The sequence below is a fragment of the Typopeltis vanoorti genome, chromosome 20, assembly GCF_054136105.1.
Source record: "Typopeltis vanoorti isolate ZY-2024b chromosome 20, IOZ_Tvanoo_1.0, whole genome shotgun sequence".
Classification (NCBI taxonomy): Eukaryota; Metazoa; Arthropoda; class Arachnida; order Uropygi; family Thelyphonidae; genus Typopeltis; species Typopeltis vanoorti.
Genome location: NC_143568.1, coordinates 30,521,913 through 30,538,437, shown reverse-complemented (window position 1 = coordinate 30,538,437; position 16,525 = coordinate 30,521,913). Strand labels below are relative to the sequence as shown.

The following is a 16,525-nucleotide window of genomic DNA, read 5'->3' as shown; positions in this document are numbered from 1 at the left end:
ATGATTTAAAGAAATTGGCATTGTGGGTAAAGAATAATGATTATCAATGTTGCAAAATGTAACGTTATGCACTTTGAGTTGAAAAGGTTGCATACGGTGTGTCATACTGATAGTATTGGATTGCATGAAATTGATGAGGCTATGCGACTTGGGGATAATGGTGGACAAAGAGTTGAAGTTCAGAGGGTATATTGCAAAAGTTGGTTAAACTCAAAAGATTACTTGGATGTTGAAAAACACACTAGCAAGTAAAGATAAGGAATCATAGCCTTATAAACAAAGGATAATAAGGCTATGATTCACCCACATCTTGACTACTGCACACAGATTTGGTTGCCTGGGTTTCTTGGGAACCAGGAGATGGTAGAGAGAATTCAGAGACGAGTAACTAACATAGTGACAGGTCTATGGAATGCTCCCTACAAGGATAGGTTCAAGGTTTGTGGGTTACAAGTTTAGTTGATAGGCAGAGAAGAGGGGACATGATAGAAACCTTTAAGATATTAAATGGATTTTATAAAATTGATGCAAGTGAAATTTTTCAATATATGAAAAATAGTCAGAGAACTAGGAACCATCTGTGGAAGTTGTGGTTAGTAGGGCGTGCAAGAGCAGATTTTTTTGCGTGGAAGAAATTGCCAGAATTGGTTGTGAGTTCCCTGATGGTGAATGGATTCGAGCAGAGATATGCTGGGATTTGTGTGTATAATGGTTAATTTGGGTCTCCCACAATGAGTCTCTGGACTCCATGGAGATACCCTGAAATAATAATAATATCATTTATTATTATTATTAAGGTCTCTCTCAGTAACAGCTGCATATAAAAGGAAACACTATTAAAGTTCAGAGAAGTGAGTATTGATGTATAATTAGTTTTTTAAAAACATTATAAACAATTAACAGCAATCACTTTCCAAAACAGAGATAGGCATACAATCTGCCTGATTAAGATTAGGAGACAGTGAAAGGGCATCACATGATTCAAAAAATAGACAGTCAAACTTGAACCTACTATAGTGTAGCATCTTGGTATGGTTACACTGAACTCTATGTCTAGAGCCAATGGCATGAGAAGCAAGGCCTGAACCTCCAGATTCCAAAAATCTTATATAATCTTGATATTCTTGGATTCTAATTGTAGCAGAATGGCCAGTGTATAATTAGCAAAGATGACAAGATTATATAAGATTTTTGATCAGCAGTAAGAAAGATGACAACTTCTGGCTTGGTTTGAAAGTAGTGTACAAATTATATCTGAAGAGTCCTTGCTATTTGTTCAGATGTTCCTTTAAGGTAGAGTATACGGATACTTTTAACGTCGGATTGCAATTTGGGAAAAGGATGATAATTATGAATTTTTTTTGTATCAAGGTCTCACTGTATCCATTAAGTAATAGTGTTTGATTTAATTCTTCTAATAGAAGAGACTCAGAAGAACAAACTGCGTGTGCTCAGTGCAATTTTTAGAATACTTAATTTTTGTGAAGAATGATGCAAAGATGCACAGATAAATCTGCCTGTAAAGGATGGCTTCCTGTAAACAGAAAGTTCAATATTACCAGCAGAGTTATGATGTATTAAAGTATCCAAAAATGGAAGACTGTTGTTAGATTCATGTTCATTATTGAACTTGATGCAGTTCTGTTTAAGAGCGAGACCAGATTGCAAACATATCATCCACAAAATGTAGCCAAATGCAAGATCAAGGAGAAATGGGGATAGAAATCCAATCCTCAAAATAATCCATAAAAAATCAGCAAAAGCAGATGATATAGGACTACCCATCATAGCACCCTTGATCTGCTGAAATAATTTATTACACCAAAGTAAAATAACCATCATTGATAGTAAACTTGAATAATCTGATGATGTCATAAGGGAAATCTACTTGTAAAAGCTGTAGAGTTTCTTGAAGTGATATATTTGTGAACAGTACATCAAAGGAAACCATCATTTCAGACTCTTGAAAATGAAGATCTTTATTTATTTAAGTCAAAATTCTTTTTTAATATAAAAGATGATTTTTTTCCAGTAAAGTTTCATAGAAGTCTTGAAAGAGATTTTGCCAAATAATAATGGGGGGGGAGATCCTATGAAATCACCTATTAGACATAATGGACAACCAGATTTATATACTTAATAAATATGTGATGGATGAACATGATGAATCCATAACTTTTCAGTAGTATTAGTATCTAAGGAATATGTTTGATCTAAAAATGTAATTAATTTAATTTGTTTAGCAAATTCTTTTATTTATGTAGCTATTAAATAATCTTTTTTTTATTCCTCACATTATTATATTTAATCATAGCATCCCATTTCCTATCAGCCAAAGTGAAGATTACATAATCTCAATCTGTCCTCGCACTCCATATCAGAGACTCCTGAGGCAGTCTCAGTTATTCGACTCTGCGCTTTGCTCTCTCCAATGTTTCCTCATTGCCAGTATAGCCAGGTAACCAGATCTGTGCATAGAAATCCAAATGAGCTCTAATTAGTGCCTTATAGAATGTAGCTCTCACTCGCACTGGCATTCACGGCATTTCAGCAGTAATTTTCTGGGTAACCTTTGCAACTTTTGTGATATATTCCATAAACTTCAATTTCCTATTCAACAAGATTCTCAGATCCCTCGCCTCCTCCACCTCCTGAAGCAAAGTTCACCCAATATGACAGTTATTCCATCTTCTCTGGCAAAAGTGCATAACTTTATGCCTAGCAACATTGAACCAACATCCCTATTCTTCAGCCTAAAGCACAAACCTATTCAAATCCTCTTGTAACACTATAGCATCAGAACTTCCTGACATTGCACTTCCTAAATTAGCATCATCAGAAACAACTCAATAGCTCCTCTCAAACCCTGAACTATAATCACTCATATATATAAATTAAACAAGAATGGTCCCAGAATAAAACCTTATGACATCCCACCCCATACACAACTTGCTGGCTCCTATCAGTTGACCATTTCTGTAACCAAGCTATCAAATGACTATCCATCCCCCTTCCTGTTTAGTTCAGTAGTTTGTCACATAGTCCTTTATCAAATGCTTTAGTGAAGTCCAGATAAATCACTCTCCTCTGTCCACCCTATTATAAAATGCAATACAGTTACCAAAACATGAATTCCCCTTAAGGAAAGGTCATGCTTTGCTGCTCTCTCAAAAGATTTCCATTCTCATTAAGGTTTGTATTCTGCAGCTGACCAGACTCTAATACCATTCTCACTTCACCTAATATACACACTAGCTTATAGTTGGATACTACTGACTTGAATCCCTCCCCAATTATTCAGTGGCACTATTTTTCCTTCTTTCCACTCTTCTGAGCCTCTTGCTATTGCAAATAAAATTTCTGTTGAAGAACCATGTCAAGGGCACTACCAGCTCTTTCACACATTCCTGTAATATATGTGGTGATATCCCATATTATTAACATCAAGGTTACTTAATATTCTAAATGTGTCCTATTCTTGAACATTTTTCTGTCCTTCTTCCTATTGCTATTCAACGCTACTCTAATCCCCCACATCATCATATGTTACGCTTTTGTGTAGGCCTACACATTTTACCGAGTAAGCTTCCGTAACAGATAATCCCCCAGAATAGGTGGGTTGCTCCTTATTCCCAGCAGCATCCCATGTCTGTCGAAACATGTGTTCAAGGGGGTGGTTTGCCTGCTTTTTGGGAGGAAAAACCCCAAGATAAACTGGGGAAAAAGCCTGCTGTCCACACCCAAGACTGGCTAACTTGGCTATGGCTGAGGAAGATCCTTAATCTGCTCAACACTGCCGACAGGAATTGAACCTAGGACACTCCTTCCCCAGGCATATGGTGGCGAAGCGCACAGCCACTAGACTAACCGTGCAGCCACCCCCACATAAAATACATTAACGAAATATTGAACATTTCTTCTATATCTTCAACAATCATAATTCTTGTGAATTATGATCTGTCTCCTACAACTAAAGTCAGTCTTCCATATTCATTCATTCTACTAATAGCATAACTGCAGAATTCTCTACATTTAGCTCAACTGCTTCAGCCAACTTCCTTTCATATGCCAATTTCTTCTTCCTCATTCACCCCTCTTAGTCTGCACCCTTATATTCCTCATGAGGAATATAAGGTGCAGATGGGGATGAAGGGTACCCTGTTCTTTATATCTCCTCCATAACATCCTCTTTCTCAGAAGTTCTTGTATAATTCCATGATCCATCCCATTTCATTTACTTTCACTTACTTTATTTATCCTCCTCACCTTAGAAATACAGTCTCACACTGTCATAAGCTTTCTGTTTATTTACCCCTTAATTGTACTACTGTACATAATTTTTTTTGTTTTATTTATCATAGTTCTCTACTCTGTAATTTACACATCTCTTTTTCTGCAAAGCTTTTACCCGCCTAGCCACTCCCCACATCAAACCACACAATTACTCTTCCCAGCTACATGCTGCATGAGGTAGGGAGCATGTTGTTGATCCAAAGTGGCTCAAGGAATTCAATCTCCTTACTCATGTTATTTCCTGCTTCTAGTCAATGTTTCATGGTTAAAGTCACCTATTATCATCACCCTCTTGTCACTCACAAGTCTCATTTATCTGAACATTTCAGAATCATCTCTCTACATTTTCTGGCCTGTAGCAGCACCCCACTAAATATCTAATATTCATACTTACCTCATACCAAATAGCTTTAAAGCCATTAGTGATAATGGCTTTAAGAAAGAAAGCAGTAATGACACTGCTTTCTTCACATTCCATGTGGACGGGAACATAATTCTTCTGAAATCATCAGTAATACCCCACCTTTTATCTTTTCTGTCTTTTTTGAAAAATGCTGGAACCATCATATTCTATTCTTATGAGTACATCTTCCCCCATTAACCACATCTCAGTGACACCAATAATTTGAGAACTGACCAACTGTATCAAGGCCATAAATTCAAAATTCTATACCTTTATTTCTAACATTTCTTGCATTGGTATATAAGCACAGTAGTTTTACCCTGATCCCCCCCCCTTTCCTTAGCTTATTATTCAAGTAATTTGTTTCTGTTACTCCCAATGACACCATCACTACATCCTTATCTTGTCTTCCTCTGTCCCTTGCACACCAATTCTGGCATCTTACATGCACGGTCCTACCATCTAGGTTTCCTTTCCTTGACTGGCTACATACACTCCTCATCTCATCTACCTAGATTCACACTACCGCTTTCACTCAAATGTAGACAATTTGAGGCAGATGTGCTCTCTCCTACCTTCAAATTTATTCCATACATGCATATGCTTAATTCCTCACTCCCTGCATATTCTAGTTGTCATGCCATTTGCAATCATCACTCTTCTCTTCAGCTCACTATCATAGCACACTCACAATTCTTCCTTTCATACTCTTCTGCTTCACTGTCTCTAGCAAATCCCATGTTGCCTCACACTTCCTGACAAATCATTTTTTCCTACTAGCACAGTCAACTCCTCTTCATTTCCTCTACTCTCCACAGCTTCAGTCAATCTTCCGCTAAGACATTTTTGACGCCTTTTCACATGCTCCATTTTCACATTTATCATCACAGAGTCCCCCCATACAGCACTATACTATATTCCGCCATCCTACTGACAATCATCTACCACTGGCATAGCTTCCTTCTTACGTCCCCAACTACCAGTTTCTTCTCTAAATGTCCTATCTCGCTCACCTGAATTCATTCCACACCTTAGAGTTCTTTTCTACTATCCTAATTTGTGCTTATATCTTTCATAGTTTCTTTATCATTCTGTCTTTGTTCTTCCTGTTTCTCTGTCTAACAACTCTCTACTGTTTCATTCATCACATTTTTACCACATCTACTATGCCTGACTTTCATTATGCTCATACTATTTATCATTAATGCCACTATCAATTGCTTATTTCACAACATCATTCACTCACTTTTTCATAATTTTCTCATATATTCACTGCTCTTTCATTTATCTTTCTCCACTATCAGAAAGCACTCATTCCTCTCATTACATTCTTGCTACTATCACTCACTCTCTCTCTCTCAAAAATCCACAACTTATCAAAATTATCTACATAATTCAACAATACATGTAGTACATCTCACATTTCACAAAATGACTAAAATCAAAATTTAATTCATGAATAGACAACAGTTGCCATCTTACTTTCAATAACCATTAGTGTATGTCACTCTAAGATTAAAAATCCTGTAAGGAAACAGAAACAAACAAGTACACAACTTCTACAGCAACGTGCACATAAAAACCCACAAATAATTAAACAAAAAATTGTCTGCAGTGTTATTGCACAACCCTTCCCTATGAAGCTCTACAAATTATATTGTGCAATATTTTAATTAAGAGGTATGAATGCTTCAACTTACTTTGTAAAGCCATTTTTCAATGTTTCTCTGCACAACTGAAAAAAAAAAAAAAGAAACCATGTCATCTCAGTCAACTCTCCCTCTCTCACTATATTATATTATATGTTTGGTTTTTACTTATGTAAATTTACTTCCGTTTACAAACTACTCAATGTATTAACAAAACTACAGACCTGAAATGAAAATTTAAAACCACAATTGCAAACAATGGAAGTTCAAAAACATACTCTAGCAAACTGAATTAAAATTCACTCCAAAAATAAATGAATGCATTCATTATTAAATCACTAGCTATAACCGCAATCTTATCAGAAATGTTGAAGAGCATTGTAATGTCAACAGATGTGAAAGGACTTATGTTTAGAAAGGAAGTGACTCCACTTAATTATACTTTTTTACTAAAATCGATGCTGATAAACTGCTTTGAAATTAGCTTGATTGTGGTAAAATAACTGTTTATTACTCTCTTTTTTTAATTAATAATAATCAACATGTTTATTTGTTAATACTTTATTGCAATAGGACCTTTTTTCAGGGCAGTCTGTCCAAAGAAAGGTTGTTTCAGAGACTAAACACTCTAGTATTTTTTCAAGTCACTTTAGTCCTCTAAAAAGTATGAACTCATGTTGGTTGGTGAAATTTGTCTATTGTCTAAATACATTCACAAATACTCATAATGTAGTGGGATTCAAGTCCATAGCCTGCAAAGTGGAAAGTTGAAATTCTACCCATTTAGGCCAGAAAATAAGCTGGACAAGAAATTATATTCCCAATTTAATCCTTTACTCACCTATGAGAAAACAAAAAAATTTAATAAAACAGATTTTTATTGTTTGAGCTTAGCTCCAATAATAAGTTTTGCTGGAGAATAATTATTCTCCAGTGCTAATAATCATTAATAAATTATTATTGTTTATTTTATTAATATTATATTGACATTAAAATATAAATATTATAATATTGATATATAAAAAATGCATTACTGGAGCTTAGCCTAATATATTTAGATCGAACCCAGGTCTTTCCGACCAAAGGGTTTCATCTATACTGACTGAGCTATGGAGGCTCAGTCAGTATAGACGAAAGTCAGTACAGGCTCTATTAATCTGGTAATTACCCCTCACCAATTTATATATTTCAATTACATCCCTCTCCTCTTCCTTCTATCCACTAGGCTCTGCAATTTGCATTCCATTAAACTGTCATCTTACACCAGAGACCAGAAACAGACTTAGTCAATCATTTCAGAACCATCTCGAACAAATCATCATCATTTTGAACACCAGGCAACCAAATCTGTGCATGCCTCTACATGTCAGCATTCTCCACATCATTCTGCTGTGTTGTACTCACAATTTTAGCAAAATGTCCACGAAATTTCAAGTCCCTATCCACGCCATCACCAGATCTTTCATCTCCTCTACCACTTCTAAGATCTCCGCATCAATACTATACTCTACATCCCATCTTTGCTTCCCAAATTTTAAAACCTTACGATTTGCTACATTAAACTGACATCCCTCACAAAATTGCCTATTCAGACAGTCTATTTAGATCCTCTTGTAAAGCTATGGCATCTGTTCTACTTCTCATAACTCTATCCAACTTTTCGTCATTTGCAAACAACTGTATAAGCCCCTTCCAATATCATTTACATACAAAAACAATAATGGCCCAAAACAGACTCCTTTGGCACACCACTAATGACTTTCCTCTTCTGAGATATCCCCCCCCCCATACATGACATGATACCTATCAGACAGTCAATCTCCAATCTAATGCACTAATTTATGATCCAATCCCATCTGTTCCAATTTAACTACTAGCTTGTCATGTAGCAATTTATTGAAAGCTTTTGCAAAATCTAAATATACTACTGTATATGCATCCCCCCCCTTTTTCTGTATTTTGTCACGTTTGTTCTAATAAGTAAACAGATTGCTAAAACATGATATTCTTTTAAATTAAAGAAGCCAAGAAGTTATATTCTTGGTTTCATCCTTAATCCAAGTATAAGCAAATAACTTTTAACATCTATCTCTAATTCAGAGTACTTTAGTAATAAGGTGTGACACTTTTGACTACTTGTATATGAAAATACAAGTTCTGCATTTCTTCAGCCTTGGTATCACTTCTGGGTCTGGCTCCCACTGATGAGACCTCAATAAAGGTCAAAACCAGTCTAGGTCGTGGCCCTTCCGTTAATGCATAACATTATATGTGTCCATAGGGATTTGTGCATTGCATTATGGGATACTAAGGCAAATGATGTGAAGTCATTAGCCTCTATAAACAAATAGCCCAGTCGTGAAGTTGCTTCCCATGCAACGATTGGATAAAGGATGAAACCAAGAATATAACTTCTTGGCATCTTTAATTTATAGTACGACCAAGTAGAAAAACTTTTAACAATGATGTTTCTTTAACAGACCCATTCTGAATCCTTGCCCTCACTAGCTTCTCCACACCTTGACCACAATTCCAGACAAGCAGTTGGCCTATCATTCAAACCCTTAATTGTATCATCCCCTTTATGAAGCAGAAAAATTTTGCCCTTTCTACTCTTTTGGAACTTTGGCAAATCTAAGACTCATGTTGAAAATGTATTCGAAAGCTGTTGTTAACTTCCTGGAACATTTCCATAGACATGTGATGGTATACCATCAAGTCTCAAAGAAAGCCTTGTTCACATCAAGTTTATTCAATTCCTCATATACCTCCTGCTTACTCACCATCAATGGTTTCTCCCCCATTCCCACTGCTCTCAAGTTTTGCATTGTGTTACAATCACAAGGATGGAATACTTTAGTCAACTGCTCATTAAATACATCCACTATATCCTCCTCAGTGTTTATCATTTTCCCATTATCACTGACCAACATATCTTCTTTCTATGGGCCACATATTGAAAAAAACTCCCAGGATTTCTTTTAGACTCATTTGCTGCCCACTGCTCACATTGCACTTTTGCTACCCTTACTAAGCAAGTCATGTTCCTTGCTTGCTCTTTGTTCTCCTCATGTAGCTGGTTATTTCCACTCATTATGTGCCATCACCACAATGCCTTTCCCCACAGTGCATGCTTCACTTCTTCAATCATCCATTTTACAGCTATGTTATGTAATCTTCTGACCTTTGGAATACACTTAGTCATTGCCTTTGCAGATACTTCCTGAGTAGAGACCAAACAGCATTGATTTCCTTCCCATCCAATTCATTATTCAGTTATCGTTGCAAGCCTGAATGTGCCATAATCACCCACCTTATAGTTCCACGTGTAACCTTTTCCCACAAAAGCCACGATCACTTCATGGTCACTTTCACCAACTGAAGGAAGATGTGACACTTTATTTACAACAATATATATCATCTGATGATATAATCAAATCCATGACCCTTGATCCACATATGGCCTTTGTTACATACTGATTAATGTGGTTGTCCATTAAAAACTCAAGAAATTCATTCTCTTTGATTCCATATGCTGTCTCTTCATTCCCGTCTATATTACCATAATTGAAATCACCCATAATGATCATCCTTTTCTTATTAATGAGACCAATTTGCCTAAACATTTCTTCTCACCACCTTCTTCCACATTACCAGATCTATAGCAACATCCTACTAAACATTTCATCCTGTCCATGTCTACTTCACACCATACTCCTTCAAAACCATTGTCAGTATTTTCTCTTTGCATCTCCACCCTAGACAGATACAACTCCTCTGTCATCATCAATAGCTCTTCCTGTTTTTGCCTTGTCTGTATCAGAATTTCATCCTTATTCAACCATGTTTCACTTATACCAACACTACAATTTTATTCCCCTTGTTTCAAATAGCATTTGTAAACACACAAACCACCTCATTTCTGTTTCTATAACAAGTCCCACTGACTACACTAAGAAGATATAACTACTCCATCACCCCCATCCATTCCTCTCTATCATCACTAATATTACACCCCTCCCCCAGACTTAAATCTCACTTGACCATCATAATCCTTTCTTGCACACTCGCACGTATACTCCTGAAATCATCATCAGCATTTCTCACACAGTCTCCCTGTCCACTTGTGCTACTCACCTCTCCATTTGTAATCTATAATCTTCACTCGCCTTCTCAACTCGTCATTATCATACCTGGGCAACATGGCTCCAGTATTTAGGAGACTTATTCCTTTATAGTTTTAACAGTTGCACTTATTGCCTTTTTTATATATTGAGATGACAATTACCTGATTTTTTTTTACTGCCAGATATTAAATAATTTTAAAAGTCATTTGATGAACAGGATGCCTGCATATTTAATAAATTTTATATTTATCCTATCCTCTCCAGGGGATAGGATAAACTATCCCTGTTATACTACTGATAAATATGTTATACTTTGCTGAATTTCTTGTAATGTTATGTCTTCCATTGTGTAGTTAGTGGATAGCAATATATCAGTTTTATTACCATCTTACCATTACCATCTTACCATAAGTTTTGAAAGAAGTCTAGCCAGGTTTTGACTATGATTATTTCAAGTGGCATTTTCTTTTACTCCTTATTCATGTTTCTTATTATTATTACCCCAAGACCTCATGGAGTCAAATACTCATCATCTGGGAGGTCCTTTTATCACACACACACAGCTCATCATACTGTATCTTAAAAACACTCAAACTCCTTGCAGACACCACACTCTCAGGCAAGGCATTCCAATCATTTACAACTCTGCACGAAAAAAACCTGCCAACTCTGCACGAAAAAACCACTCCCCTACTCACACCCTCTTTATACAGTTTCCAGGGATGACCTCTGGTTCTCCCACTATTTTCTGTAGAACTTCTCCAGCATTGATCCTATAACAACCCCTTACCAACAGACTCTGCAAATTACATCTCCATCTGTCCTCATACTCGACATTCCAGAGGTCAGAAACTACCTTAGTCAGTCGCCTTTGGACTCTTTCCAACATCTCTTCATCCTTCTGAAAACCAGGTGACCAAATCTGGGCAAAATAGTCTATGTGTGGCCTAATCAAAGTCTTATACAATGGAACAAAAATCTCCTACTTCTACACATCAGTGTCCTCCGCATCATTCCCAGAAGCCTTTGTGTTGTCTTCACAAGCAGATTAAAATTCTTAGAATTTTAATATGTATTTGGTCTCTTCACTGTAAGTTCTCTGTCCAATTGTACTATGAAGTGTTTCTTCATAGTACATGTTTCTCTATTCTTTTTACTACATGCTTTCTTTTTTTGCTATTGCTCTTTTATGTTTATCCATTGTTTATATGCTTCTTGCTTGTCTTTGATTATTGCTTCAATATTCTCATCCCAGTTTATTATGAACCCTTCTCCTCTTCCATTTACTTTTATGTTCTAAGGCTGCATTTATTAATGTCCTTTTTAAATTATTCCATTCCATCTCATAATTTTCTTTTATATGCTTTAGTTTTTCATTTATTCTTTGCAAATAAAAGTAGTTACAACTTTATCATCCAAGAGTTGAACTCAAAGATTCCTGGGAGAAAAAATAATAAATAATAAACAAACAAAAAAAAGGGGGAAAATTTTTTTTCAATCACAATTTATAACTGAAGTTAAAATAATCTTACTCTTCTGATTTTTTCATCGCTATATCCTAACCAGCCAATACTAGTACAGTATGCAGGATAACCACTCTGCTTTATTTCCTGTTCTGAAAAATAAATTTGGAACTGGACTTATTTTTTTTTCATGTACTCTTATTTATTTTTTCTCTATAGAGAAAAACTATGGGTTAACTAAGTTATCTGCCAGAAAAGCTAAAATAAAATGAAGGGCACTAGTGTGCCACTCGGTGAAAGAACAAAAATTTCTGCTGAAAAGTTTTATTTTTGTAGTGAAGTAGCAATTTGGATTTACATTTTGGTATATCTTAATATAAGTGAGTGATTGTGGAGATTTGCATGTTTGAAACTTGCAGTTAATAAGACACAATAAGAGTACAAATGAGATCAGCTCATTGCACAGTGAGAAAATCAAACAGAATTAACAGCATGGAGTTTTCAAGAATGGTACATTGTCATGAATGCAACATGTATACATGGCAGAATGTAGAGTGTGTTTGTAGAGAGATTGAACAGGAGACAAGAGAAGGTATAGGTATGTCGAAAATATGATATTATGTTGGACTAAGAGTTATCTGTAAATGTGAAACTGGCAGATAGAATGAATGAGTACATAACTGCAGGAAAAAATGACTATGAATCATGGAACAAAAGCAATGAAAAGAGAAAATGACTATAAATCACAGAATGAAACAATGGTGGGAGCAAATGATTGTATAATGGCACAGAAGCAAAAGAAAGTATAGCTGAAGAAATGAAAGCAAGTGACACTGAAAAGCCAGAATGAAAAAACAAAACAAGGAAACAAAGGAAAAACAAGGAAAGCCAGAATGAAAAAGAAGAAAAAAATGATAGACTGACAGTGTAATTGCCAGTTGAAAATGAATTTATCAGAATGAGAAATGAAATGAAAAATATGTGTAGTGAGATGAGAAGTTTGGTGAATAAGGATAGCAGAGAAAAAAGCAATGACGAATGACTTGAGATTATATGGAGATTCCATTATTAGAGATGTGGTAAATGAGAGATTCCATAAGGTATGTTTTCCAGGAGGGAGAATTAGCAGGATAATTGATGCATTAGATAACAGAAGTAGACTAGCAAGTGAGCTGGTAGTGTGTTGCACTTGGTTGGACATAAGGAGCATGTAAAAATAGATATCAGGAATTTGTTGAGGAGAATGAAAGATAAGTGTGGTTGGAAGGGTGGTCAGAGTGTGTTGTCTGGGTATAATAATGCCAAGTTTGTTGGGTGGGAAAAAAAGTGTTGAAGTGAAAATTACTTTAGAGTAAGCTGGATTTAGGCCAAATAGAACTTGCAAATACATTTTTTTTTTTTCTAATGACAAAATAGTAAAGAAATGATGAGAATATATATATATATATATATACATATATATACATACATACACACACACGCATACATATATAAGAGCCTAACTCTAAACTCTGTTAATTCAAAACAAGCATATAGTGAAGTATTAAGGAGAAACTGGACAAAATACCAAATCTATATACACAGAGCAGTGCATAGCATATACAGCAAGTGACTGCTTAGTCTGATTAATTACGACCAAAAAAAAAAATAAAAAATCTGAATGACATAAATGTTGTTTCAATAAAGAATATGTAAAAAAATTTCTTCATGACTTAACTTTATATGTTAAAATTAACACAACTGTAAATTCCATTTCAAAAATAATAACAAATTTTCAATAATAAACTGTAATTTTTTTTCAAACCCTTGAAAAAACTTACACATTTAAATGAAAAAAATTTATTTTTGAAAACCTATTTAAAAAACAAAAGAATTAACACTCAAATAACTACACATTGGATAAAAAAAAAAAAAAAACAGAAAAATGTAAGGTTATGACAAAATTTAAACAAAAATGTAAGGCATGCAAAAAAGCCACACATTCACCTCTTTCATATTGTTAATGATAGTGCAGCTAAAATGATAAATAATGCAACTAAAAATCATGATAATGTGAATATACCAAATATACATCACTTTGCTAATGATAGTACAAAACTAGTGCAATTGTTCATGCAAGGAAATGCATAAACTTTTTTAGTTGCACTAGTTTTGCTTTTGTTTGAAACATATTCACTACCATCAAGCCTGGCTGGTGGCGTGTGCAAAATATGCAATATACACAGGTGCTACAGAAGAAAAGGCACCTAAAAGATGACAAAAAATATGAGATAAGAGTTTAAACGAACAACGAAGTACAGAATGGTACATATAATTATGAATATATGTCATCTTCTGTTCGGATCCCCTTCAGATCTTCCTGGACAAAGTGACAAAGAAAACAAGGACAATGAAGCAGAAGAACTGCAAATAGAGCTGAAATTATTATCTAGAAAAATTGAAAAAAAATAGTACACCAGAAATGGTTTTGAAGTGGATTTATAATAACCTTGAATAACTCTTTGCAAATTCACTGATTGCATTGAGAATACTATTGACTTTGCCCATTTCAGTTGCTAAGGGAGAGAGAGAACATTTTCTAAATTACAATTAATAAAGAACTACTGCGATCAAGCATGAGTCAATAAAAATTAAATAGTTTGGCACTAATTTCAATAGAAAATAATATTGCTCAGTCTATCAACATTGATGTACTGCAACAGGATTTTGCTAAAATGAAAGCAAGACGAGTCCCTTTTAGCAAAATTAATGTAAAAAATATTTGAATAAATCTCTTAACTTCATATTACTATTTTATATTATTTTGAAAATTTATATAACTTGAAAAAATTTGTATAAGCAGGACTAATCCGTAGGTAACATTATACTGTAAAGCGGTTTCATTTGTTTTTCATTTCCTGTTAGCTTTATTCACACTTTATTCAAAAAAAACTTTTTTGAAAAAGCACCGAACATTAATCACACACACAAGAAAAATACTATGCGCCAGTCCTGACTACCATCATAACTAGATAAACAATTCCTAAAATTATAGTAACTACAAAAGAGTTATCTTTTAATGATAAAAATTGCCCAAATGTTCTGAAATCTCAAAACATGTACATCTAAAAAAAAAAAAAAAAAAAACTCAGAATATATATATATATATATATATACTCCGTTTTTGTAATGTACCGTGTACTGTGCATTCCTATGGCACCATAGTTCTAATCATAAGAATGATAAAAATTGTTTTTCATTTTTGGCAAAAAGCCTTGTTATCCTGCTTAATAATAAGTTTCAAATTTTTTAATTAATGATAAAAATTTCCCAAATGTTCTGAAACCCCAAAACATGTACATGTCAAAACACTCAGAATATATACTCTGTGTGTCAGTACACAACACATTGCTGTGTACTGACACATGCATGTTTTATTATATCTCTTTCCCCATAGTGCTAACCATTGAAATGATAAAAACTGCCCAACCTTTTTAGTTGCACTAACTGAAAAGTCCTGTTACCTTGCTGTCTAGCTGAAGATGAAATGAAAAATTATTAGAAACTCAATGAGTCCTTGGATTCCTCGAGTCCAAGGATTAAAAGCACAAGAATTAATAATTTATTATTGAAAAAAAAAAATACCATTGTGGGTACGTATTTCTAATAATTGTTTGTGTCAAAAGTGCTATTAGAAACTTGAAATAAAAAAATTATTTCTTTTGATCCACAAAAAAGGTGGATGAAAATTTGGTGAGCTTGAAAAAATACACTGAATGTACATGGTATGGTATGGGTTTAATACTTTACTCCTGACTATATACAGGGTGTTCGGGATAAATTTGACATATTTATAATTAATTATATTTTTCCGTAAGTTACATGTATTAACACACACTTCTCTTCATTTAAAAGTTTGGACCCTTTTTCATTCATATACAAGATGTCAGAAAGGATGGATAGCTGGAACCCACCTGAATCATGGAAGAGAATAACTTGTATCATGATGATTCGTGCCCGCCATCAAAATAAGGATATTACGACTGCTGCCCAATGCTCCCTGAATACAGTAAAAACAATCAGGCATGAACTAGAGACTTGCAATGGTGACTACGAGGATGTAGCAAGAAGAAAGATCCCTAGCAGACGATCTGATTGCGTTCGTACAGCAGAATTCCTCGCAAATCTGCAGGAACAGGTGTTGAAGAACCCTGGCATTGGAATTCGGGCTTTGTTCGCGGAGTTGCTAACTGTAGTCAAGCCCTGGATAACAAGGGTAGCCAATGGTAGGCCGTATGTATGGCAGCAGGATTCGGCCCCTTGCCACACCTCTGGGAAAAGTCAAAAATGGTTGTCTGAAAATTTCTACGACTTCACCAGTCCAAATGTTTGGCCTCCAAACTCCCCAGACCTTAACCCCATGGATTATTTTGTATGGGGCGCAGTTGAAAAAGACACCAATCGCACTTCCAGTAATACAAAAGCCCAGTTAATGGATAAAATTAAAACAGTTTTTGCGGCCCTTCCCAGGGAGACTGTAGCATCAGCTTGTTCGAGGTTCCGAAGCAGAATTGAAGCTGTGATCGATGCTAATGGTGGTTATTTTGAGTA

At 35.0% G+C, this 16,525-nt stretch overlaps 1 protein-coding gene across 1 annotated transcript in view; it reads right to left on the bottom strand.

The window, feature by feature from the left end:
- The window catches only part of LOC150095329 (mitochondrial enolase superfamily member 1-like), a 198,785-nt gene that overhangs the window by 46,767 nt on the left and 135,493 nt on the right, over positions 1-16,525 (bottom strand). The window contains exons 8-9 of the mRNA XM_090409917.1: positions 12,005-12,087; positions 6,397-6,431 (exon numbers count right to left, since the gene is read on the bottom strand). Of these exons, the coding sequence (XP_090266043.1) occupies positions 6,397-6,431; positions 12,005-12,087 (118 nt within the window). The remainder of the gene's footprint in view (positions 1-6,396; positions 6,432-12,004; positions 12,088-16,525) is intronic.